This window comes from Sceloporus occidentalis, unplaced genomic scaffold, assembly GCF_023333645.1.
Source record: "Sceloporus occidentalis isolate IW3139 unplaced genomic scaffold, rSceOcc1.0.p SCAF_75, whole genome shotgun sequence".
NCBI lineage: Eukaryota > Metazoa > Chordata > Lepidosauria > Squamata > Phrynosomatidae > Sceloporus > Sceloporus occidentalis.
The window spans coordinates 97,471-123,485 of NW_028317055.1; the positions used below are offsets into that span (position 1 = coordinate 97,471).

Sequence of the window (26,015 nt, forward strand, 5' to 3'; positions counted from 1 at the left end):
CAGCTGCGGCTGCGACCGCTCTCCGGAGCGGTCACAGCCCACCCAGAGGTAAGTGTTTGGTGTCGCTGGATGCCTCCTGATCGAGGCATTCCAGCGACACCATTTAAGTTTAGGAGGTGATCGTTGATCGCCTCCTAAACGCTTTTAAAACGGGCGTCCGCCGCCATACATTGTATGGCGGTTGTTGACGCCCCGGGGAGGGGCCAGAAATGGCCCCTGATTCCGATCATGGCGTTGCTGAATGCCTCGAGGTCGAGGCATTACAGCAACGCTGTTTGGGTAAAAAAAAAAAAAAAAAAAAAAAAAAAAAAAATCGATCACGGATCGATTTTTTTTTTTTTTTACCCGTTTTAACAAATGACGGACCTGGCACGTCATTTGTCGTTAACGACATGTTTTTCCGTGACATGCCCGGACCGGCAATTGTCATCAAGGGGTTAAAGAAAGCTTTTGTGCATAATTTTGATTGTTCAATATATATTAAAAGATCCAGATATGAAATTTGTTGTTTGCTATGTTCTGAGGTTAAATTGATCCCCCACTGATTAGTATTAAGATGCTCCAAAAATGAATACAATCCCAAATACCATCCCAAATAAAAACCAGATCATCTATATAACGACGATAGGCAATAAAATTTTGCCCCCAGCTATGGGAAGAATAGACAAACGTCTCCCCAATATGCCATGAATAGATTGGCATAGCTGGGAGCAAAACGAGTGCCCATCGCCGTTCCTCGTTGTTGTAAATAGAATTGGTCATTAAAGGTCATGTATATCTTGAGCTGATGCTCATTGAGGAACAACAATATTGAGTGGAACACCACAAGCTGCTGTTTTCCAGAAACTATTGGATCCTATGATCTTCCTACACAGACGCCCTATAGTTTGAGCAAACTTGGTTGCTCAAAAGATTGTGAGTACCAATCTTATAGGAGGGTTAATATCTCTTGTATAAACAATATTCTACTATTATCTATATGTTTCTTTTTTTTTTCATGTGAACCTGCTGAGAGTCTCATAGAAGACATCACATGTGATTTTAATCTAAGTATACCTGTTTTTTGGGGTTTTTTTTGTTGTTTTTTTTCTTTCTTTTTTTATTTATTATGCACGATGGGTGTTATTTTGTAAGGACGGATATGTTCAAGTATTGCATAACACTATTAATATAGAGTTATTACAAACGGAGCGCTGCACTCTCTTTTGTTTGTTTTATTGTCATGTAGTGGTTAAGTGTTAAGTGCTGGCAGCTATTTATACTCACTTTATGTATCAAAATATCTATTAGAAGCGCCGTCATTCACTTTATTTTTGTACATTTGTCTGAGAGTATCAGAGAGTAGGATGTAGGTCCCCTGCACCGCTGCGGGGGATCTGTATCCTAACCCCGCTGCCTGCCCGGCGCCCGGGACTCCATGTCCCGGGCGTCGGGCGCTAGTCCCCGAATATAGGCCGGGACATAAAGTGGGGGGAAAAAGTGCGGCCTATATTCGAGCCAATACGGTACTTTATGTTGTGAAAACTACATCCAGCTGTATGCTGTACATTTATGCACACTTATTTGAAGCATCATGAAATAGACAATATACTTGAAACCTGCAGGTGTCTTTCAACTTTAAATTATTTTACTTAGCAGGGTTCTCGATGCTCCTCTGATGCCAACATGCTTGGAGAGATGATGTTTGGATCTGTGGCCATGAGTTACAAGGGGTCAACTCTTAAAATTCACCAGATACGGTAAGCTACATTCTAATCACAACCTGTAACTTTACCATATCATACATTTACAATATATTAATAATGCATTTACTTGAATAGAAGACTTAGTGGAAAGAGTATCCTATGTAGTTTTTTCCTCCCCTTTTGTTTAATTCAGTTGAATCCAGCAGCCTTGGTAAGGGGCGTGAAGAGACAGGAGACATGTTCAGTACAGAGAAGCAATTATGTAGCTCGAGAGACAGACCAAAATATATATGTAACAAATAGTGTTATAATGAGTTATAAACTAAAACTCTTGCAATCAATAAACATGACCACACTAAACGCTGTGTAGGTCTCTACAATCATAGAATTATCTAAATGTATATTAAGCAAACACGTGTGAATATACATGTTTTTAGGAACAAATCACAGGGAGCATAATACCCTTCCCATATTCCTTGTATTTATCTAGATCACCTCCTCAGCTAATGCTTAGCAAAGTATTTACAGCACGGACTGGAAGCAGTATCTATGGAAGTCTTAACACGTGAGTATAAAGTTGTCTTTATATGCCCTGTGAATCAGATTACATTTCCTAGGATTGAGGAGATCTGCTTATTTTTAAAGGGGAACTCTAAATATCTTTAAAACGTATTAAGTTTTAGTTTTTGCATAATATAATGGCAGCTATTTCTTTACTTAGCAGATTCTTTACGGAAACCCTATGTAGAGAGATAAACCAAATGGAAAATGATTTAGGTAAACTGGAAAAATGGTCAGAGCTGTGGCAGCTGACATCTAATGTGGATAAATGCAAAGTAATGCATCTAGGTCATAATGGTTAACACTTCCTCACCTCAACGTGTGAGGAAAAGGATTTAGGGGTAATTATTTCTGAGGATTTAAAGGTAGTTGGACAATGCAGTAGAGCAGTGGGAAGTGCTCATGCCGTTGTACAGATCACTGGTGAGACCTCGCTTGGAGTATTGTGTACAGTACTGGAGACCGTATCTCCAGAAGGATGTAGACACTTTGGAGAAAGTTCAGAGGAGAGCTACTAAATGGTTCATGGATTACAGGATAAAAACCCAGGAAAGGTTAAAGGTTATATATATATATATATATATATATATATATATATATATATATATATATATATATATATATATATATATATATATATATATGGAAGAAAGATGTGACAGGGGGATATGATAGAAACACTTAAATACTTAAAAGGGTAATGGATGCATGGAATAGCCTTCCAGCAGAATTGGTAGATGTTAATACAGTGAAGGCTTTTACGCAAGCTTGGGATAGGCATAAGGCTAAGCTAGATATAAGATAAGGCCAGGGACTAAGGAAAGTATTCAGATGTTAGGCAGACTGCATGGGCTGAATGGCTCTTATCTGCCGTTTCTTTCTATGTTCTAAGTACTCTGTTCCTCCATAGGATTTTATTAGTCAGAGTGTCCAGGTGGGTCATTGAAACTCAACCATTATATTGTTTACTACAGGCAGTGTGATAAGGAGTCATTATGTTTGTCTGGTAGATTGAGCTAAGATTACAGAGCTGTAACGCATACAGATACCTAATAGAGTGAAACTGGAAAAAACTATGCAAAAACATAAACTAAAAAAGTACAATTCAAATTAATCACAGGACAAGTTAATTTGAAAGTCTCTAGGGCTGCAACAACTAATCAAAAAAGTCGATAATCGATAATGAAAATCGTTAACAACGAATTTCATTATCGATTAGCTGAATTGATTTTATCGAATATAAGATGAGGGTTTTTTCAGAGCAAAGGCGGTGGAGGTTGTCTGCACGCGTTGCGAAACATTCGCCCGCTGCCAGGGAGGAGGATGCGCTGCAGGGGACCTGGTTCTTCCCCTCTGGCAGCCGGTGGACGTCTGTGCGATGTGCGCAGACAACCTCCGCTACTGCCGGCACTTCCGCTGGGGCTATGATGGGGCACCGGCGTCACATGACTTTCTGGTGCTCAGTCATAGAAGCTCCAGGGGAAGTGCCGGCCAGCAGCAGAGGTTTGTCTACGCGCATCGGGGGGTAAGTCTAGGGGTGGTGCAGAGTGGCATATCAAGGGGGCAGAGTGGCATATCTGTGAGGCAGTATGGCAAGCCTGGGCTCAAATGGGCATAACTGGGCGGGCAGGTTGGGGAAATGATAACAAGAAATGCATATTTCTCAAAGTTTTTTTTTATTCTGCTGTTTGTTTTTAACATCCAGTTTGTTCACTAAATTATTTTAAATAAACGAAAAATTGACATTATTTTTTGTATCTGATTAATCAAAAAAATTATTGGCCCACTAATCGAATATGAAAATAATCGTTAGTTGCAGCCCTATAAGTCTCGGGAGTCTTTACGTAGACTGGCACACACTGTTATATTAGACTTTGTTAAACTTTTTGACTTTTACAGACTGCAAGATAGCTTGGAGTTCATTAATCATGACAACAACACCTCGAAGCCAGACAACAGCACCATCATGAATGGACTCTTTGGAAACATAGGTATAGTGATTGCATGATATTGTCTATGATTTAATAAATTGAATGTCTGCCTATGGTAACACTGGTCTGGGGACTAAATGCTGCCTAAATGCCCTGAGGCCACATTTTTGATTCTTTTGAATCAAATGTTTTGTCTCTGGTCCCCGTAGTGTAATGTGTGTGTCTTTTTAAGAATTATAGTCTTAACTATTTCGGTGCAGGTATTGATTTTTTTCTATATCCATTTATTTATTTTTATCTATTTTTCCTGAGTTTCGGATTTTGTGTTGTCGGCTTTATAATTATTTGTTTACAAGAATTGGCTATATATTTCTGAATTCAACTCAATTCTCCTTTTTCCTTGTCACATGAGTAAAAACTACAGTAGCCCAGTAGCTCTCTTGTTGTACATTTAATACCGACTGGGATTTTCTTTCACATAAAAGCATATTCGAAATTGGCAAACCATATAAATCATTGCCAAAATGCATAATTTTCTTTTTTATGTCCAAGAGTACGAGCCTTAATGCATGTAATTGTTGTTACTAAAATTGTAACTAATGTATAATGTCCCCCTAGAAATACATGCACTTTTAGCCCTTAGAAACAAATCTTTTTCCTTAACTGTCAGGTGTAGGACCCAATTCTACTTTCATTAATGGTGAGTTAACTGTGGAGATACCAGTTCTGGCTTATTATACAGCTGCTAAATTAGATAAGCCCACCAACACCCAGTTTAACAAAACTCAAAAACTCCCTAATATTCAAAAAAATCCAAAACAGGCTGCTTTCGCGATTACATGCAGACTTGTAATCTAGATTAAAAGAAGGACCATAATTGCTCTACCATATGCAACCCAAAATAAGCATTCGTCGTGGCAGGACCAGTGAGAGATTACAAGTTTGTCTTTTTTATGAATATTGACAACTATCAGCTGTCAGTCAGCCAGCTACAGTTTAGTGACATTAGTTAAGCAGTATACTTAACCATCAGATCGTGACTATGTCTCCCTATAGGGCATAAAATATTTTAATTAAATTTGTTTTATTGACCTTTATTTGTAAAAAAGGAATTGTTTCAATATTTTTGCTCATACTGTGTTAAAATGTTTTATATTTTTCAATTTATATATATGATCTGAATGAATGAACGAATCGTATGACATACTTCCGTCTTTACATAGTTGAATGTGCTGACAATAAAATCACACAAAAATTCTCAATGGAAATCAAATTTATCAACCCATGGAGGTCTGGAAATGGAGTCACACTCAAAATCAAAATGGAAAACCACACTACAGGCTGATCCAACTTTGATGTAATGTCCTTAAAAAAAAAAAAATAAGTCACAATGAGGCTCAGTAGTGTGTGTGGCCTCCACGTGCCCGTATAACCTCCCTACAACGCCTGGGCATGCTCCTGATGAGGTTGCGGATGGTCTCCTGAGGGATGTCCTCCCAGACCTGGACTAAAGCATCCGCCAACTCCTGGACAGTCTGTGGTGCAATGTGGCGTTGGTGGATGGAGCGAAACATGATGTCCCAGATGTGCTCAATCAGATTCAGGTCTGGGGAACGGGCGGGCCAGTCCATAGCATCAATGCATTCCTCTTGCAGGAACTGCTGACACACTCCAGCCACATGAGGTCTTGCATTAGGAGGAACCCAGGGCCAACCGCACCAGCATATATGGTCTCACAAGGGGTCTGAGGATCTCATTTCGGGTACCTAATGGCAGTCAGGCTACCTCCACCTGTGGACGTCGGGCCCTCATACCACCCTCATGGAGTCTGTTTCTGACCGTTTGAGTGGACACATGCACATTTGTGGCCTGCTGGAGGTCATTTTGCAGGGCTCTGGCAGTGCTCCTCCTTGCACAAAGGCGGAGGCAGCGGTCCTGCTGCTGGGTTGTTGCCCTCCTACGGCCTCCTCCACGTCTCCTGATGTACTGGCCTGTCTCCTGGTAGCGCCTCCATGCTCTGGACACTACGCTGACAGACACAGAAAACCTTCTTGCCACAGCTCGCATTGATGTGCCATCCTGGATGAGCTGCACTACCTGAGCCACTTGTGTGGGTTGTAGACTCCGTCTCATGCTACCACTAGAGTGAAAGCACCGCCAGCATTCAAAAGTGACCAAAACATCAGCCAGGAAGCATAGGAACTGAGAAGTGGTCTGTGGCCACCACCTGCAGAACCACTCCTTTATTGGGGGTGTCTTTCTAATTGCCTATAATTTCCACCTGTTGTCTGTTCCATTTGCACAACAGCATGTGAAATTGATTGTCCATCAGTGTTGCTTCCTGAGTGGACAGTGTGATTTCACAGATGTGTGATTGACTTCGAGTTACGTTGTGTTGTTTAAGTGTTCCCTTTATTATTTTGAGCAGTATATATATATATATATATAACATTTCTGTATCTTGAAAACATGGAGGGGGCACTTTTCTTTTGCGCTGTTCATCTCCTGTTTGTCACACATCAGTTCACATGCTCAAGAATATGACATCCCTTAGTCTGCTGAACAGTAATGTTATTTCAAAACATTTTTGTACAGTTAATGGGTTCTCATTTTAAGAGCAAACTAGATTAATGGGAAAATTTTGCTAAATTGCTGCAATTGTCTTATTTCTATGCTTTTTCCCTCCTGCAGGCTATGTGCAACTCTGCTAACTTTATTGTTTTACATGTATATTGTACGTCTCAACGTGTAGGTCTGTCTCAGCTTTGCAGCCCCAGGCGGGCATTCTCTGAGCAAGGCCCGCTCCGTCTGATCCGGAGTGCCTCTTTCTTTGCAGGTGTGCTGCGTGCCGTGTGCGCTTTAGTGTAGTCCGTGTGTCAAAATGCATGTTAACTAGGAGCTCCGCTGTGGAAATAAGGGGAGCTGGGGGACATTTCTTGGCATTCCATAGTTCTAAAATTTGAAATTCCTTCAGTCTCATTGAAACTTGTCTGTGATAGGGGGTTGGGAAAAGGCAAGATACGATAACATGAAATTATGTTTAGAAAGGATTTTTTATAGTCATAAGAACAAGTTAGGGAAAACAACTGACACAAAATAACTTGCACAAATCTTAAGCCACAAGTCATGTGTATTTAACTTGTGTCTCTACAGGCATTTTCGGCTTTCTTATGTTCAAATGTCTACTCAAAATGCTACAGAGATTTTGAAACCTGTACATTTTTACATTCTTAGTTTTACTAGATAATGTTTATAATCTGATCTTTAAGGTATATGTAGCAATGGCTTCTGTGAACTAACCATACAGTTATTATTTCATTCTTGGTGCAACCTCCACTCCTACTTTTGCCTCAGCTGTCAAGTGGACTTATGGGACAGAAGTTGGAGCAGAGATGGTGAAACTTTGACCCCTAGTGGCGCGAACAACTTTAATCTTGTTTGTTTGGGGGTGGGGGGCATTTACCTTATTTCCAGAGCTGAGCCCAATTTTTGTAAATACAAGGGAAACAATTGCATGACGGTTTCATAATTGGAACAGTTTGAACTCTTGATTTACACACAAGCACATGGACTGTTAATTTAACCCAGCTGAACAAGACCTATTATTGCTTTTAATTCTTCATCCCCCTTGTTACATGAGAACACTGTCATACTGAGTACTAGTGGGGTGCCTTAGTCATCAGTGGCTAACCCAATGGGTCATAGGACCATACTCCTATAGGGTTATTGAGATTAAAGCCAGACAATATTTTTCTGTTGTAATTACAAGAAGCCATGTTCCCTTTAATTGAGTGCTCATGACTTTCCAAGTCAGTGACACTATTCTTATGCTCTTGTTCAGCTGAGGGAAAGCTTTTGGTGATGGTTTGCATGAAGTATTTGCACTTAAAATCTTTGTTTGCCACTTAAGTAATCTACTTTAATTTGTGTTCACTGTAGACTCCAGATCTCTGAGTAATAGTACACTATTAAACCATTGAGTGCCACATCTAGCATGCACTGGGCTAATGAAGGTTTTAATTGTTTTGTAAACAATCTCTAAACATAAAATATGTCATAATGTGATAACATCTAATATTTATGGGTATATTTTGTTGTGTTTCAGTTCACAGTAACCCAATGGATATGCCAGGACGGGGCATCAATGATGACAGAGACAGTGGCATAGCGAGATCTGGTGAGATCACTTTATCAGATTGGTGCTTTATGGCCCGCTAAAGTTTTCCTGTTAGTGGCAATGTGGAGGTTTAGGAAAAGAACCCTTGTTGTTTGGTAACATGCATGGCTCATACTTAACTTTCTTTGCCCACAGCCTCATTGAGCAGCCTGCTTATCACTCCGTTCCCTTCACCAAGTTCTTCCCTCAACAGCAGCTGTGCCAGCAGCTACCAAAGGCGTTGGCGTCGTAGCCAGACAACAAGCTTGGAGAACGGAGTTTTTCCCAGATGGTAAGATTTGTGTCCATGTAGCTTTTATTTTATATATTACATGGGTCAAATAAAGGAGAACCTTGATGGTAGGAATCACAAATAATTTTAAATAACACACATTAACACATACTGGTACATATAGAAAAGAGCTTACAATGTAGTCATTGGTTGAGAAGTGAAGTAGGAGAGGACTGTTTGGATAAAGGTGAGATGATTGAATCAAGGATGATCTGTAGAGGTCGAAAAAGGTGGGTTTTTAAATTCACGTACACGGAAGAAAGTCTAATGCTACAGGCTAGGGAATTCCAGAGAAAGGGTACAGAATGTGTGAAATTTTGTATATGGGACTGGGAAGAGGCAATGACGGTAGAAGAAAGACACAAGTCATGAGAGAACTGATGAAGGCAGTCATGGGTGCATGTAAACAAGTAGGTGGAGATGTAGGGGGTGCAGCGTTGGTAAGGGCTCTGTAGGTCACGGTCGGATAATTTTCTTGTGTGACGAATAAATAGATTACAAGATTTGGTGAGACTTGTTGTGTGGGATGAAGGAGATAATAGAGTCAAGTGCGAGCAAGACAGCTGTCACGGACTGGATCCAAACAGATGACTGAAAGGACCCAGCGTGCCCAAAGATTGTGTGCAGGAGTCACAGTGCAGTAGTGGAGTTAGACAGGGCCTGGTTGCAGGGTGACCACACTCACCCAGGTGTTGAGCACCTAGGGTTGTGCAGCCAAACACCAGCGCCCTGATAAGGCAGCGGATGAAGTCCAGAATGAAGTGAAGTGATATCCTGCAGGCACCCTGGAGAAGGCATGAAGCAGATCACTAGAATCACGTGCAGGATGCTGCAGGCTGGGAGAATGGAAGCTAAGCAAAGGGTATAGCAGAAACATAACAAGCAAGGGAGAGGGAGACCAGGCACGAAACATAACCAGACAAGACATACATGTTACAGGGCACGACAGTGAACCAGACAAGGAATAAACATTACTAGACAAGATATACATGATACAGGGCACAACAAAGGACAAGGAACACAGGGGAAGGAGTGAGGAGCCGGAATCCTCGGACGCTTCTCCTTAAAGCAAGGATAGGCCATATAAACTAGGACATAGGGAGAGGAGAGAGGAACCAGAATCCTCAGATGATACAAGGAAGAAGGGCAAAGGTACATAAGAGACAAACAAACATGAATACAGGAACTAGCTTAGAACTATATGATAACAATTGGAGATTCCGTCACATCATAGTATGCTTAGCCCACCACTACGCCAAAGTACTCCAATGACGGTGGGTCCTAACGCTAATCCCTGCTGGCAGTGGTACGAAACAAACAAAACATGTAAACCAAACACATAGCACTGAGACATACCTTCGACTGAAGACTGAGACAAACAGAACACACAGGTGGGGCACACCTTATAATGGAAACAGAGCTGAAGCAAAGAGCTGAAGCAGAAGCAAGGAATGGAAGATCAGAACAGTGCAAAAGGAAATCCAGGAATGGATCGAAGCAAAACAGGGAAACTGAAACAAGACAGATATGCAGCTCCGCAGCCTGGGCAGAACGTGACAACAGCAAATCTGACCTGTTGGTTGGATAGTGGAGTTGTCAACAACAATAATAATGTCAGACGTTGTGAACAGAGGGAATGACGGAATAACCATAAGCTCAGTCTTGGAAATGTTGAGTCTCTGGTAAAGGAATGCCACGCATGATTCAATTCCAGAAAGACAGTCGATGAGTCGAGATAGAGGAGATGTAGATTAGGGTCGTCTGCATATAGGTGGTATTAGACCGGTTGTCCAAGGGAAGAGGTGTAGATGGAGAAGAGTAGAGGCCCAAGAACTGAGCCCTGAGGAACACCGACAGATAATAGCAAGGGAAAGGAACAAGTTACAACAAAAGAGACTCTAAAGGTACAGTCAGGGTGGCATGATTTGAGCCAGGAAAGAGCTATGTCATAGATAAGGAAGTGGTGGTCGGCTGTTTTAAAGGCAGCTGAGAGGTGCAAGAGTATAAGCAGTGAGAAGTGACGTTTTGTTTTAGCTGCAAGGAGATTGTTTGTTAGTAATTGTAGTGAGTGGTGTCTTGGTGAAATGCTGTGGATGGAAACTTGGTTTGTTGATTATAACTTAATTGTCCTAGAAAGAAGGGAAAGTTGACAGTAGGTTGATGGAATGTGAGATCAAGGAAATATTTCTTTAGGATAGGAGAGATGATTCCCTATCCTTTAATGGGGGATGGGAATACATCAGAGGAAAGAGATATTAAAGAGATTGGTTAGAGTTGGGGATGCCAGAACAAGATGGAAGGAGTTGTGAGGGTGAAGGGGCAGGTGGAAGGATGAGAGGACATCAGAAACCTCAGTACTGGTGACTGTATTAAAGCAGTTAAAGGCTGGCTTGTAACAAGGAAGGGGGTTGAGGTACCATATGATTAACCCCATGAGGCAGGATGTTATGCGTGGTAGTGTATGTTATTCTTAAAATGGCAGCGAGATCTTGGGAAGAGAAGTTGGAAAGTACAGAGAAGGGTGTTAAATATGGAGAACAGATCTTTAAGGTTATGGGAGAGGGAGGAGATTAATGAAATAAAATGGGTTTATGAAGGTGGAGGACTGATGTATAAGAATGGAGCTGGAGGATTCCAACACCTCCTCCCTGTCTGTCTCAAGGTATTGGTGTGTGGCTAAAATGTAGAACACCATAAGTGAGAGCAGCAGGAAAAGTAGTTTCGGAGGGTGTTATCTATGGTTTAGCGAGTGCAAGGAGGTTGAGGTGGTTAGAGATGAAAAGGTTGTGAAGGACAGTGAGTTTTTTTGCACAGAGAGCGTGCATTTCAGATGGCTCCAGAGAAGGGGGGAACCAGGATTACAATGGAGTAGTTTGAGAATGGGAGGATTTAGGTTTTTGTGTTTTTTATTTTTTTTTATGGAAGGAGGAGGTTGGAATTGCAAGGCCTGGTTTTTAATAAATGAGATTGGGATTTTATGAGGATGAGATGCTTTTACGCGACTGGTTAGTAGTGGGAAAGGAAAGAAGGCCATGTGTGTTTAAGTGGGGTGATGCATAAGAGAAGGAAAGACGTGAAGGAAGGGTTGCTTGAAAAAAGGGAAGCAAATGTGTTAAAAAGTAGGGGAGAAGAAAAGTAAAATTAAGTAGGGGGTCATAGTGATCATAAAGATGAATGGGACAAAAGATTAGGTGGGTTACCAGATGATTGCAAAGGCAGTTCCTTGCAGTGTAACTCCAGTGTAGACCACTGCAGCTACATTTTCAAGTGAGGCCTAAGAATTTATAGGACCACTTCACAAGTGGTCACTTAAGATAATTGCATAGAAGAAGCAGATATTTCAAACCTAGTCTTAACAATTGCAAGGAAGACAAGAGGGCTCTAAAGTTAACCCTTTATAATCAGAAGGCTATACCAAGATAGAAGTGAGACATACCAGGGGAAAACAGGGGGTTAAAGCAAGAGACGAGGGTGTCAGGGGTAGATCAGTTGCAATGAAATATTGTACCTGTAAGAGGGGGAGATGTGATGGAGATTTATACAGATAGCCAGCCAGGTGAGGCCACTGTAGCTTCATTCCTAACCAAATGAAACATGCTTGTGACTGCCTGTTTACACTGTAACATGATGTTTACGATAGGTGGTTTGGATCTTTTTTTTTTGGTTTGCACAGGTCTGTAGAAGAAAGCTTTAACATGTCTGATGAAGGATGTGGGGCTAATCTGGGAGTAGCCCGAAAGAAGAAAATAGCCATTGGAGTAATTTTCTCCTTGTCAAAGGAAGAAGATGAAAATAACAAATTCCATGAGTTCTTCTTTTCTCACTTTCCACTCTTTGAGAGTCGCATGAACAAGCTAAAAAGTGCAATAGAGCAGGTAGGGTTGAACAACACAATCAAATGAAACATTATCTGATATACCAAGTCCTATCCTCTTACTCCAAAGCAACCCAACAACGTACTATATTGTTCTACATTTGAAAATGAAAAAAATGTTCCACATTTCTGCTTTGTATTTTAGACCACTTGGCCCAGCTATGCCCAGTTTTAGTCTCGGTTATTACCTTATGTCTAGAATAGCCCAGAAGTCAACCTTACATTCTGTAACCATTTATGTCTATTCTAGTTTATATGTTGAAACCTAGTGATTATACTGAATACGGTCCATATGATTTATTTATTTAAACTTTTTTGTTTTTTTAAAGGCTATGAAGATGAGCCGCCGATCAAATGATGCCAGCCAGAGAAGTTTAGCATACATTAAGATTGTAGATGCCCTAAATGAATTCCGGTAAGTGCTACTGGGATATACTCTTTCCGTATTACTTTCCACTCAAACGGTTATTCCAGGTGTTACCATTGCATTCTTCAATGTGTAAAAAATATATATATTACTTGTAGTGAGTACGTCATGTGGGCACGGCCACCGAACCGCTCCGAGCATTTGCATGGGGACCACATGATTTTACCTTTGCAGATGCTGCTAAGCGCTAGTGGAGTTTAAGGTCTTTTCGTATTTCTAGATCATCACCATTTTCCTTGAGTTTTTGTTCAGCTTGAAAAAGGTTTGTGTTAAAGAGAACAGCCAAGACCAGTCAATGTGTGTGGAAGTTTTTAATACAAGGTCACTTACAGTACATCTTTGTGGGAGTGTGTTTGAGTGTTGGGGAAAGAGATAGATGTGTTTTCTTTCCTTCCAATATTTTTCTTGCTTTTCTCGAGTCACGGGATATAGTAAATATGCAGTCCTAGTCGCGTAGTAACGACATCTGATTTATTAGATTAAAATAGAGTGTAGAGACAAAGAAAACCCCCAGTTATCTTTCCATTACAGCATAACAAAATAATGTTTCTGGTTCAAAGGAGCTCTTCCACATACTCTGCAGAACTTAACAGTTTTATAACTAAAATACAACTTTAAAAATCCTTTCTAGTGTAGTTTAATGTCCAGGACCTACCAAGACATAATTGTTTAGTCATGTAAACTTTTGCATTGTTAATTCTTGCAGGGAATCCTTAAATGTCATGTGCCACAAGTAGGTGATGGGCTGTTATTGAGACCGTAAAAATACTTTATTTGTGGTATTGAATCCTCTACAGTATTATGGGTTTTTCTTCCATGCTTAGCAGGTGCATACATTTCTCAGATTAAATTTACATTCTGTTATGTTGGTAAATGCCAGCCTTGTGGGTTCTGTTTCCCATAATCTGTCTCTAAATTTAAACCAGTTTCATGTATGACCTCTAGTGAGAAAATAGTGATCTCAAACTAGCTTAGCTTTTTGGCATTCTGTTTGCATGGTCAAGGTCATTGAACCCTGGCAACAGACTGAGCAAGAAATGCCCCTAACAGGAGATAGGAGGTGGATGCTTGATGTTCTGGGGCATACACACCTCAGCAGTAATTTGACCACATAGAGCTCAATTCCAGATAAACACTTTCTTACAAGGTGTTTGAATGCCCATTTTTCTTTACCAAAATGTATAAACAGGCACATCCTAAAGGAGCTAATAAGCTGAGGTACCCTCAGGGAGTTAATTTAATAGCTGGGAGCTACAGTTACAGTCATCCCATTTGGCCCATTGCCAGACTGTGATAACGCAGGGATTTATATCCAGACTTTTTTTTTTTTGTTTACCGCACGTTTATGTCATCAATATATTTATATTTTTGTAAAAAGGGACACTAGGATTATGATCCCTCCATTTTGATTTTGAACAGTAATCAGCTGTTTACACTTATGTGTAATTTAAGTCCTACTTCCTGTAAAAACTATGTTCTGTCATCTGTTTTAAATATAATTGTGAAAAATGAATTCTTTTCCTGATATTTTTTATTACGTTTTTCCAGTTTCTGTAGCGTAATAGGGGTTAACACTCTGATTGAAGAAAGGGGGATTGAAATGAGGCGTGTGAGCTTGTATACCCCTAGCTGCGTGCCTTGGATTGCCATTAATACTCTTATTTGTGGTATGGAGGGTTCCCTTTATTGCAGTCACATGTCTGCTGGAAGACAGCCATTGGAATCTGATCTCTCTTGGAGGAAACACTATCAGGCATGAAGTGAGCCAGGAGCTACCAGAATAGTAAATAATGTATCACAAGACCCAGTCTATCTGCTCAGGGCAAACATATTTTAACACCTTCTGGAAAGGAAAAGCTTTAACCTGTTGTGTGCCTGTTGTGCACATGCAGCTGTTTAGAAGAATTGACTTCCACGCCAGACAGGAACACCCCACCTATCCATTAAATGGAATCATGGATTAACCCCTTCGTGACAATAGCTGATTTCGTGCCCAGACTGTGAATTGTCATTAAGGGGTTAAGACAGATCGGTGCACTGTATAGTTACCCATCGCCGGATCTCTCAACCTGCACATGTGCACACTGGTAGAACATGTGCATTGTTATTACTCGTAAAATGCACAGATGTGGAGGGGGGGGGAGTAGTGATTTCATCCCGAATTTAATCAGGAAAATACCACTCTATGTTAATGGCATTATTCCATTCTATAATTTAACACTTTGGTAACTTAATGCAGCATTAGAAACATAGTTTTAAGTAATGATGTAATCTTTACGGATTCTTTTTTTTAATTTTTTTTTCCCAAGTAACTTTTTTTTGTCCGGTGATTCACATTGTTGCTATAGAAACTGAAAAGGCTTCTCATGTGATTTAATTTTCATATGAAAGAATGCGATGGCAGATCTGCAAAACATTATTTGCTTGGTGCATTGCCCATATTGTTATGTCTAAGTGGAACAGCACCTTTAATTTATTTCTGCACATATACATTTACTATAATAGATATTTAGAACAACAAACAGGTTACTTCCCGCTTCTTGTTTTCTTCCTTTGCAATATTAGGCTGTTCTATACGAAACTGAGATTTATAGTGTCACAATGGGAAAATGTGTATATTTGAGGATGCATGTAAACAGAATATAATGTTATAGCTTTCTTTTGATGTAGTAACAAAGGGCATATAACGTAATTTCAATATTGCAGGACAACAATCTGTAACTTGTACACCATGCCAAGGATTTCTGAGCCCGTTTGGCTTACCATGATGTCTGGAGCACCAGAGAAAAATAACCTCTGTCACCGCTTTATGAAGGAGTTTGCCTTCCTGATGGAATACACATCCAAGAGCCAGTAATGTATCCATTTCCTTATATCCTTATGTAGCAACCAGTGATGTGGCATCTAGGTGTAATACTGATAACTGACAATGTGTTATTGTTGGTTTTGTTTGTTTCCCAAACATATAATTACTTGAACCATATTTTTTTCTTTATCAGTGGTATTACTTAATCAGTAAAATAACATGGTGACTGAAGTTCACGCAAAGTATCTACAAAAACACCCTTGTATTGGACATTTCCAGTTTCTTCAAAGTAGAGTAAAGAAAAATCTATTTTTTTGGGGCTCAAATAACATTAAAGCACAAGGTCCTTGACACAATCTCTGTAGCTTGCCTACGGGCAATATAAAGCCTGTGCATTGGATTTCTCTTTTGCCTCTGTTAGAAGCAGTTCGAATGTGCTTTAGCATAGCAGTTACTGCTTGCATACTAAAAAATACTTTGCATGTGGTCAGTTTGGACTTTGTACAGTAAACATCTGTGCTTAAGCATATGACAGGAATTCTTACAAATTAACATAAACATATAGTAATGCAAACATTATTCCATCAACCTTTAACTTCCCTTACTCCATTGCATCAAATTTTTATTAATAAATATATCATACATAAAATTCAAAAAGTTGCTTTATCATCATAGCAACACAACGGCATTATCCAAATCCATTGGGACAATCTGTTGGTTGCTGTGCTGATGTCACCACCTAAACCACGCATCAGAATTGTTCATTTTAAACTAACTAGGTCACACTAACTAGGGCGTCTAGCCACAGATAAAATTGTCTACTTATTTAGGTAAAACCATTCTTTGCAACCCAGCATTATAGATTTTCAGGGTATTGTTCAGAAACACCAATTCCTCCACCTGTCCACTAGTTAATTCTGCACCCTTGCTAGTTTTGCATGAGGTGCCCTTTAAATGAACAAATTCTGTCAAAATTGTCTCAAACGAGAATATTTTTAGATATGGGAGTAATTCCAACATTGGAGGATTCACAAATGTTCAACGTGGTAAATGCAAACCAAAGTCCAGAGTACTTTGTCCAGCCATTGTGACCTTAAATTATTTTAAAAAATAAATAAAAGTCCAAAACCCACTATGTGAATGACATTTTAAAATGTAATAGTGACCATCATATCATTTATATGATTACCAATTGGAACTTCTCATACCCACAGGTGATCCATGGCAATGCTCATGGGTGCACCATGTTTGTGTGCCACTTTAACAGGGCGCATGTGCGCTAGCATTCTTCAGAACTGCGTTCAGCTGCTGTGTTTGAAAAATGGGACCCCAGCGAGACAAGTCAAAGCCAGAAGGCTGCATTTTCAACTAAACTCCCCCAATTTGGGAACACATAACACTTATTAAATAGGAAATATAATGATTTAAAGCACAGGGCTCCTTCTCAACTACAAGACTTCGTAGTTGGACAGTCACATTTTGTAAGTAGCTGGTCCATAATGGCATAGCCCTCTGTAACGGGTCGGGCAGAGGAACAGGGAAGAAGCTGGTTTGGTTGTGGTGTTGGTAGCTGTAGTCTCTGTTTAATATTATATTGCAATAGAGATCTTTGGTAAGCATCATTTTGAGGGGTCACTCAACACACTATAACTAATAATATTTGCTGCCAATGGTAACATTGTTTTAAAAGAACAATAATGGCTGCCAACATTAAAGTGCTTCAGATTGTAAAGCCCAAAAGCCAGTAGAGCAAACGCTAAAGTGGCACCGTTTGGACTTAGTCTGTCAGTTCGAGTTCTGTCATACCCTTGGAATGTACGTATTGTTAAAATTGCTGCATAAGTTGTTGGTTCTATATAAATAAAATATTAGCTGTTTTATTCCATTTTTGAATGTTATGGAAAATCTAGAAAACTAACCGGTAATATCTTGAAACAACGTATCTGTGCAAAATGCCTCTATATAGTATGGCATAACAAAAAACAACTCGAAAAGCTGTTTATGTTATCCTGGAGCTTGCATGCCACTCAACATCGTAATCAAAAGGCACAGTCATGGGAGCTGTGAAGTGATGAAGAATTCTGTGGGATATATAAATAAGCTTACTGTCAGTGTCACATGCACTGTGTTTACAGAGTACCTGCTTCCCAATTTAGACATATAAATGTATCAGATATAATCCAGATTGCTGCTGGCCCAGTTATGCCATCATGGGGCTTGTGATTTGGATCATCTGACATACTTTAAAAAGTAACACACATTAAGTATGTTTTACAGTAAAACCACCATTGGAGTAATTCCATGATCAGGGACATTGACCTGTCAATCAAATACTTAAGTACAAAAATGCCTGTCCTCTTGCCCACTTGCAGGTGCAGGAGTTGTCATCTCTATGGAGTATTGTATTATTTAGTACCCGCTGTTGAAAGTGACCAAACAAATGTGTATTTTTTGTGGCACATTAAATAGCAGGAAAATCTGAAAACTCATTAACAGTTTTATTTCACGTGTATGTGCCATGCTTCATCTACTATTTTTGCTTAATATTTTTCTCCTTTACGCCCATAATGCGCTTTCATAAGGTAATCCATTTGTTAACAGTACTAAATGTAGCCTGGCGTGCCTGTTAGCCAAATATTAACTAATTGTGTGCTTTGTTTTTGGCTAAATGTATTTAACACATTAATCGGAAGGAGCTGTTTTTTTGTTTTTTTTTTTAAACCAAATATATATTACACACAATTGGCAAATTATTTATTTTACACCATTTATTAGCTACACAATGACTTGCATGGTTAGCTTTTCTTTGGGTAACCGCACAAATAATATTTTTTGTAAATATTTCATAAATGAAAACTTTATGCTGCAGAGAGCGGTCTGTCTGTAAAGTCAAGCAGCAGGTCTTACCTTCCACTTTATGGTGAGGTTTGGTGTGTGACTTAAACTCCTTCTGAAGGTTAACTCCCTTAAGAACTACCCACTGATGTCTTTTTGTACTACAGGTTTCTTCCAGCTCTTCTTACCGCTGTTCTCACAAATCACTTGGCTTGGGTCCCTACAGTTATGCCCAATGGACAACCACCCATTAAAATCTTCTTGGAGAAGCATTCATCACAAAGTGTGGACATGCTGGCAAAGACTCACCCGTATAACCCTCTCTGGGCACAACTGGGTAAGAGAATCCATGTTCTCTCATATACAGTAAAGCCTGAGGCCACACAGAAGTGTATGTGCGTGCATTCGCAAACATGGTACATATGCATTGCACATAATCTGGAAGTGCTGGTATGTAAAAGAAAAAAAATATATATATTTTTTTTCTTTTATTTGATGTTTACAATTTTCTGGTACCCTCTAACTTGGGGGGGGGGGCTTGCTGGCAGCAGATGGGGGAGGTTATAATGCATAGTGAAGTTGCGGTGGTTCATCTCACAGCAGTTTACCCGCAAACTCTCCTTCCAGTGCCCATTTTAGTGTTAGTATTCATGTTAGCACAGGCATTTTTCTGTACGGTCCTTGGGTAACTTCACAGATGTTGAGGTGCTATAACTTCCATGACACTCAGCACATCAGCTGTACAGTATTTGGGTTGTTACCTGTTTCTACCTTTGCTAAGGGGGGTAGCATGATGGTTAACAGCAGCCCATTTCTCCCAAAACTGGCACAAGTAGTGCGAGGGCCTAGTGGTTAACTATTGCGAGGGCCTAGTGATTAACTATTGCGAGGGCCTAGTGGTTAATTGAGCGGAACAGCCTGTATTGACACAGGGATATACTGAAAGCCAGAATTGCGTCCTGGCAAACATTCTTAAACGCTAAAATTTTTAGCCTTTTTTTTTTTTTAAATATGCTCCAACTTATAATGTGGGGTTTTGTCTACATGCATCTATCTTTTGGTTTTATAATGAAGTATGGCTTTATGATATGCATCATTTTAACTAACTTGACACTTAGGTTATAAGTTACAGATGAGTAAGTTTTTTGGGGTGTGGCAGGATGATTTGCATCCATGTAGATTTGCTGCCACCTATTGTAAATTATGGAGAATGAACAAAACTGAGAACTAAACATAACCGCGTTGTTCGAATAGCATTGTAATAGCTATATAGAAAGCAAACATTAATACAATTTGTGTTTGATCACATCCGTGTAGTTGCCATCATTTTAACTTATATCTATTATTATAGGTGACCTATATGGAGCAATTGGATCTCCTGTTCGGTCAGCACGAACAGTGGTCATTGGCAAACGGCAAGATCTTGTACAACGGTTACTCTATATTCTTACCTATTTTATACGGTGTTCTGAACTCCAAGAGACACATCTTCTGGAAAGTGGAGAAGATGAGGCCATTGTTATGCCTGGGACAGTCATCACCACTATGCTTCAGAAAGGAGAGATAGAGGAATCTGACTATGTACTCATAACAATGCACAAAAACAAGGCATGTTTGCTAAACAGGGACGTGGATGAAACACAGACTTGTGGAAATACATGCCAGTGTTGTCATTGCCCACTTACGGATACACAAAATAGCAAAACTTCAGTACCAGAAAATATTGATGTGCAAAGCACATCTAAAGAATTTACAGAAGCACTTTTATCGGAAGAAAGTCAGATGCCTCCTCTTGCACTTTATCCCGAAGAAACACCGATCACAGAACTGTACAAGAACAAGCCAAGATCTTTCTTGAACCCCAAAATAGAGACAGTGGTTAGCACAGGGGCAGCTCCAGCTGATAAATATGTAATGTCTGTAGCAGGCATTGCGCCAGGAGTAAAAACAGAAAAGGGAGAAGGACTGCTTGGTCTTGAAAGCTTGGCTGTCAAAGGAATGAAATGCAATGAAACATCTGTAGAAAAAAAGCCACCAGACAAGACCCCTTCAGCATCGGTGCCTTGTGGTTCAGGCCATTCTCTGAACAAGGTGACATTTTTGATTGGTGACTCCATGTCACCTGACTCAGATTTAGAGATTAAAAGCCAAGCAGTAGTGAATCAGATTTCTAAGCACAAACTGAACCCAGAGCAAGAACAGAAAATGTTTCCTGTTGCACAACAAGGTGAAATAAAACAAAGTAGCGAGGACCAAAGAAACAGTGATGGGTCAAGTGAAAAACTTCATAGAGTCACAAGCAAATTTCAGAACTGGAACCTGTTCCATACAGAAAACCTTAGCGTGTTTGATGAATATTTTGATGAGTCGATTGAAGCACGGATTATCGAAGATATTCCACAAGAAGATGTCAAAGACAGATCAAATAGTGACAGCAGTTTAGGATTTTCTAATGGGCTGTGCACAAATGATAATACAAGTTTAATTAATTTTGCTCCACCAAATCTATGTAAAAACTGTTTTGCTGAGCAGGACCAAAGAGACAAAGTCTCTGCATCTGTCCCCCATGGGGATAAACAGAGTTCTCAAGCTGCCGTGGGTACTGACTGGGACATTCCACGGAACGAGAGTTCAGACAGTGCCTTGGGTGACAGTGAAAGTGAGGACACGGGCCAAGAGGTCCACAGACCAACCATAAACTATTATGGGGCTGAGCATGAAGATTGGATGGAGGAGGAAGAAGTGGCTTTTCCAGGGTAAGAACATATAATTTATATGTTTGAGTTAGAAAGGTGTGCAGATAAGGAACCAGAAAATGCTGTTTATTGCTCTTAGTCTTTAATTTTATAAATTCACAGTGACTCAATGACAATGTACTAGAAAGAATATAATAAGCAACCTATGAATGCCTCGCTCACAAAAACCCAGCATATCTCAATGGTGCGTGTCGTTCATCACGCTAAGAAAACCACTGCTAGTCTCTACACTGACAGCATAGGGAAAACACTAATGTATATATAACAGGTCAGGAGGCAAGACGGAAGAGACTGAGACATCCATGTGTTTCCGAGAGAAAGCAGAATAAAGAAAGACAAACGTTGCCAAAATACAATCACGGGATCCACGTTCCAATAAGATACAATGTGGTAAATACAATTCTTCATTTATTTGTAGGTTAACAGAAAAAGTGAATTCATGGAGAGCAATACAATTAACATCAGGCACCTGACGCGTCTCCTCCTACATGGACTTAATCGTCGGTGTCTGCTCTCCTTGATTACTTTGTTCACCTTTAAACTACAAATAAAGCAAAGAATTTGATTTTCTACATTGGGTCTGATACAATGTATCTTATAGGAAACCAGATCGGGATTGTATTTTGACAGCGTTTTTGTTTTTCAAATATATATATTAGCTTGTTGCGTCTGCTGTTGATTTGCCTTCGGTTGCTGATTTAATGGGAGACTATCCACTTTAGAGAGATCTGAAAATTAAATAAAAATACAGGACAAATGTATCTTTTCATTTGGCATTAAAGTCCCACTAATCACTTGTGTGTGTATAACATATGTCCTAACATTATTGATCTTGCAGGTCAAAACTGGTTGAAGTGAATGCTGTGAAACCCAACATTGCCAATTTTGGGAGATCATTGTTAGCTGGCTACTGCTCATCCTATGTACCAGACTTTGTTCTGCAAGGGATAGGGAGTGAGGACAAGCTAAGGCAGTGCCTGGTGTCGGATATGTCGCATGCTGTACAGGTACACGAAATTTAATAGAACGGAATTAGAAAAAGGTTTAAATACTATGCTGATAAGCAAGGAAACACTTAATTTACAATACGGTTTTCCAGTTTAATTTTTTAATTTTTATTGCAGAGTTTAAAGAATTTGTTAATATGGCTCGGTATGCTCATTCATTCACTGTTTACATGTTTTTTTGTAAGGCTAGGCTGATATGAGTGTGTTGTGTACGATATTTGCAGATTTTGAAACATCACCATAGCTACCAACAGAATGCTCTTATCAGCAAGGTAATTCCATAGGATGCAATGGCAATACGGACACTTTTAAAGCTTTGCACCAGGATGTCTTTTTATTCACGTTACCACTGAGCTGCAACTCCCAGAACAATATAGTAAATAGTGTTTTTATAGGAATAGAAAACATATAAAAATGAGTAGTTAAATAAATTGGACATAGATTGTTGTACAGTTTCTACCCATACTATTTTTTTTTTGTTTTGTTTTGTTTTAAAGCATCCAGTATTGGATGAGCCCATTGCGGAGGCTGTCTGCATTCTTGCAGATGTGGATAAATGGGCAGTACAAGTGGCCAGTAGCCAGAGACGGACAACAGATAACAAACTTGGCAAGGAGGTGCTGGTATCCAGTCTTGTCTCCAGTTTACTTCATTCCACTCTCCAGCTGTACAGACACAATTTGTCTGCAAACTTTGTGAGTATCCACATAATTTAATGTACCTGAAAAGCTACAGCATTTTGGAGTCCAGTGGTTGTGTGCTTTACACCACTCCAGTCAACATTTGGCATTCGCGTAGTAATCTTCGGCTTGTGCGCAGCTGATCGGGCATGGAAACCCCTAATGAGTGGTGCTTTGCCAGTGCCACATTTCAAGTCACTGAGCTCTTCAGTAGCCAATTTTTGTCTATGGAGGTGGCATTTCTATGAGCTTGGTTTTATATAGTTGTTAGCAATGGGTGTGGCAGAAACGCCTAGACTCTATAATTAGGAGGGGCGTCCATATACCCTTGGTCATATAGTGTACTATAGAACAATAATTCTAGCATCTGAATTGCCCATTAGTGAGTTCAGCCCGATTTAAAAGAGTTTAGGAGGCAATCAACGATCACCTCCTAAACTTCAATGGTGTTGCTGAAATGCCTCGATGGTGAGGCATTTAGCAACACCGAACACCCACCCCAGGACGTGCTGTCACCAACGCCACTGCGAGTGACTTTGCCACTCGCAAGATAGTGGTGCGTTCTTTCAAAAAAAAATGAGTTGGGGAAGTTTCCAAAAGGGTCTCTTCAGACCCTCCTGAGAACTCTGGCTCCACTTGCAGGTTGAATACAGGTACTGCATTCAACCGTGCAAGTCAATGGGGTCCAGCTTTCTAATCACAATGTGATTTAGTAAAATAAATGTGTAAAAAAAAAAATAAAAAAAAATTGTAACATGTATAAATAAATACAGGCGATCCTTCCAGTTCCAAAAAATGTTAAAATATATAAATGTAAAAAAAAATAAAAAAATATATATATACATATATATATATATATATATATATATATATATATATATATATATATATATATATATATACACACCATATTTACTCGATTATAAGACTTTTTTTTCAAATAGAGGTCTGATTACAAGACTAAGATCTAGTTCCCCCGCAGCGCTGCAGGGGACCCGGATCCTCCTGAGTGATCGCCAGCATCTCATGACCTTTCAGTGCTCCACCATAAAAGCCCCAGCGGAGGTGCCAGCAGCAGCGGAGGTTGTCTGTGCGCATCCTTCAGCCGGTGAACGTTTGTGGGATGTGCACAGACAACCTCCGCTCCTGCCAGCACCTCTGCCGGGGCTTCCATGGTGCAGCACCGGAAGGTCGTGTGATGCCAGTGCTATGTCATAGAAGCCCCAGTGAAAGTACTGGCCACCAGCAGCGGAGATCTGTATCGCACAGACCTCCACCAGCTGCCCCACTAGATACCAGGGAGTCTGAAGATCACAAGTAAAGGGATGCACTGGTAAGTCAGGGGGGGTAAGAGTGGCATGGGGGTGGGGTTCAATGGTTTTCTGGAGGCAGAGTGGCATATAGGTATATAAGGGGGTATAAGGCATATATGTGGGGCAGATGTGCATAACTGGGGCAAATAAAAAGAAATAAAAACAAAAAAATATATTTTTTTTAATCATAGTTTTTATTAAATATGAAAAAATAGTTTACATGTGAATTAATATTTACTAGTTAAACTTTTTTCCTAGTCTTATATTCAGGCCTTTTTTTCCTAAATTAATATTCAAATCGTCTTATAATCGAGCAAATATGAAATATATATATTTTTTTATGAGCAACTCTTAAAACTAGCACATTATTTTAAAACAATTCTTGCATGGAAAGAGTTAAAATACTGGCATGTTAAATGCCAATAGGTTGTTTACTTCTTTTAAAAAAAAAATTATTATGATTTGATGGGGTAAATTGAATTGGCCGGGTTCCACAATGTCCCAATTAACACAGGGGGGAGGATGACCACATGTCTAATTTCCAATTAGAAAAGTGCACACATCCCAGATGTGGCCTTTTAGCCCCCAAATAACCCGACAATGCATGTACTCAGGAGATGTTGTTGAACACATATTGTGTGACATATACCAGGAGCTATTAATTTAAACCTAAAGTATAATGTGTGTGGGGAAAAATACAAATACGTACCAAATAGGGCATGGGCAGTGGATCACCAAATAAAGTAGGGCTGAAACGTTGCGTGCAGACCCCCACCGGCTGACAGAGGATCATCCTCTCTGTCAGCTGGTGGGGGTCTGCATCGCACAGACAGCCTCCGTTACTCACCTTCACTTACGCTGAGGCTTCTATGAAGCTGCAGTGAAAGTTCCTGTCAGTAACGGAGCCGGGTAGAGAGGCAGAGCGGTGTATGGGAGGGGGGAGGAGTCAGAGGGGTGTATGGGAGCCACCCTCCCATACACCCCTCTGGCTCCTCCCCCTCCCATACGGCACTCTGCCTCTCCACTCGGGTCCCTGGTGTCTTGTGAACCTCCGTTGCTGACAGGAGGCAGAGTGGAGTATGGGAGGAGGGAGGAGGCAGAGTGGAGTATGGGAGGGGGGAGGAGGCAGAGTGGAGTATGGGAGGGGGGAGGAGGCAGAGTGGAGTATGGGAGGGGGGAGGAGGCAGAGTGGCGTATGGGAGGGGGGAGGAGGCAGAGTGGAGTATGGGAGGGGAGAGGAGCCAGAGTGGTGTATGGGAGGGTGTGACAGGGCCAGGCTAGCTGGCTCATGTGTCATATGAAGTTTAGCCGGGTCACGGAGCACTTTTGTGTCCGGTTCTGTATACTGTGACCCGGTAATATATTATATTGTGTTTATTGTGTAACCGGCCCAGAGACTGATGTGGATTCAGCCCCAGCCTTCAAAGAGACAATCCTATAATCTGGCTGGGGCTCTTAATCAGCCAACACAGCCCTGTCTGCCCAGACGGCACCCGCACTACAGGGGGATAACACAGGTGGGGGAACCCATTGTATTCTGTAATCCCCTCACCTGATACATCCCCTGTATACTGATGGGATTTGTGATGGGATGTGGCTGATGGGATTGGGGGTTGGGTTCGGTACACATTGCATTGAGATTGTATAAAGTTCTGTGTGTTTGTAATAAAGAGAGTTCTTCTTTGTTTACTA

General features: G+C 40.4%; 1 protein-coding gene across 1 annotated transcript in view; it reads left to right on the forward strand.

Annotated features, from left to right (window-relative positions):
* The window catches only part of LOC149285883 (folliculin-interacting protein 1-like), a 53,081-nt gene that overhangs the window by 22,485 nt on the left and 4,581 nt on the right, over positions 1–26,015 (forward strand). The window contains exons 4-16 of the mRNA XM_089494773.1: positions 1,639–1,739; positions 2,176–2,250; positions 4,146–4,237; positions 6,930–7,013; positions 8,283–8,354; positions 8,490–8,625; positions 12,299–12,500; positions 12,829–12,914; positions 15,633–15,779; positions 18,735–18,904; positions 19,919–21,323; positions 22,162–22,330; positions 22,828–23,025. Of these exons, the coding sequence (XP_089350899.1) occupies positions 1,639–1,739; positions 2,176–2,250; positions 4,146–4,237; positions 6,930–7,013; positions 8,283–8,354; positions 8,490–8,625; positions 12,299–12,500; positions 12,829–12,914; positions 15,633–15,779; positions 18,735–18,904; positions 19,919–21,323; positions 22,162–22,330; positions 22,828–23,025 (2,937 nt within the window). The remainder of the gene's footprint in view (positions 1–1,638; positions 1,740–2,175; positions 2,251–4,145; positions 4,238–6,929; positions 7,014–8,282; positions 8,355–8,489; positions 8,626–12,298; positions 12,501–12,828; positions 12,915–15,632; positions 15,780–18,734; positions 18,905–19,918; positions 21,324–22,161; positions 22,331–22,827; positions 23,026–26,015) is intronic.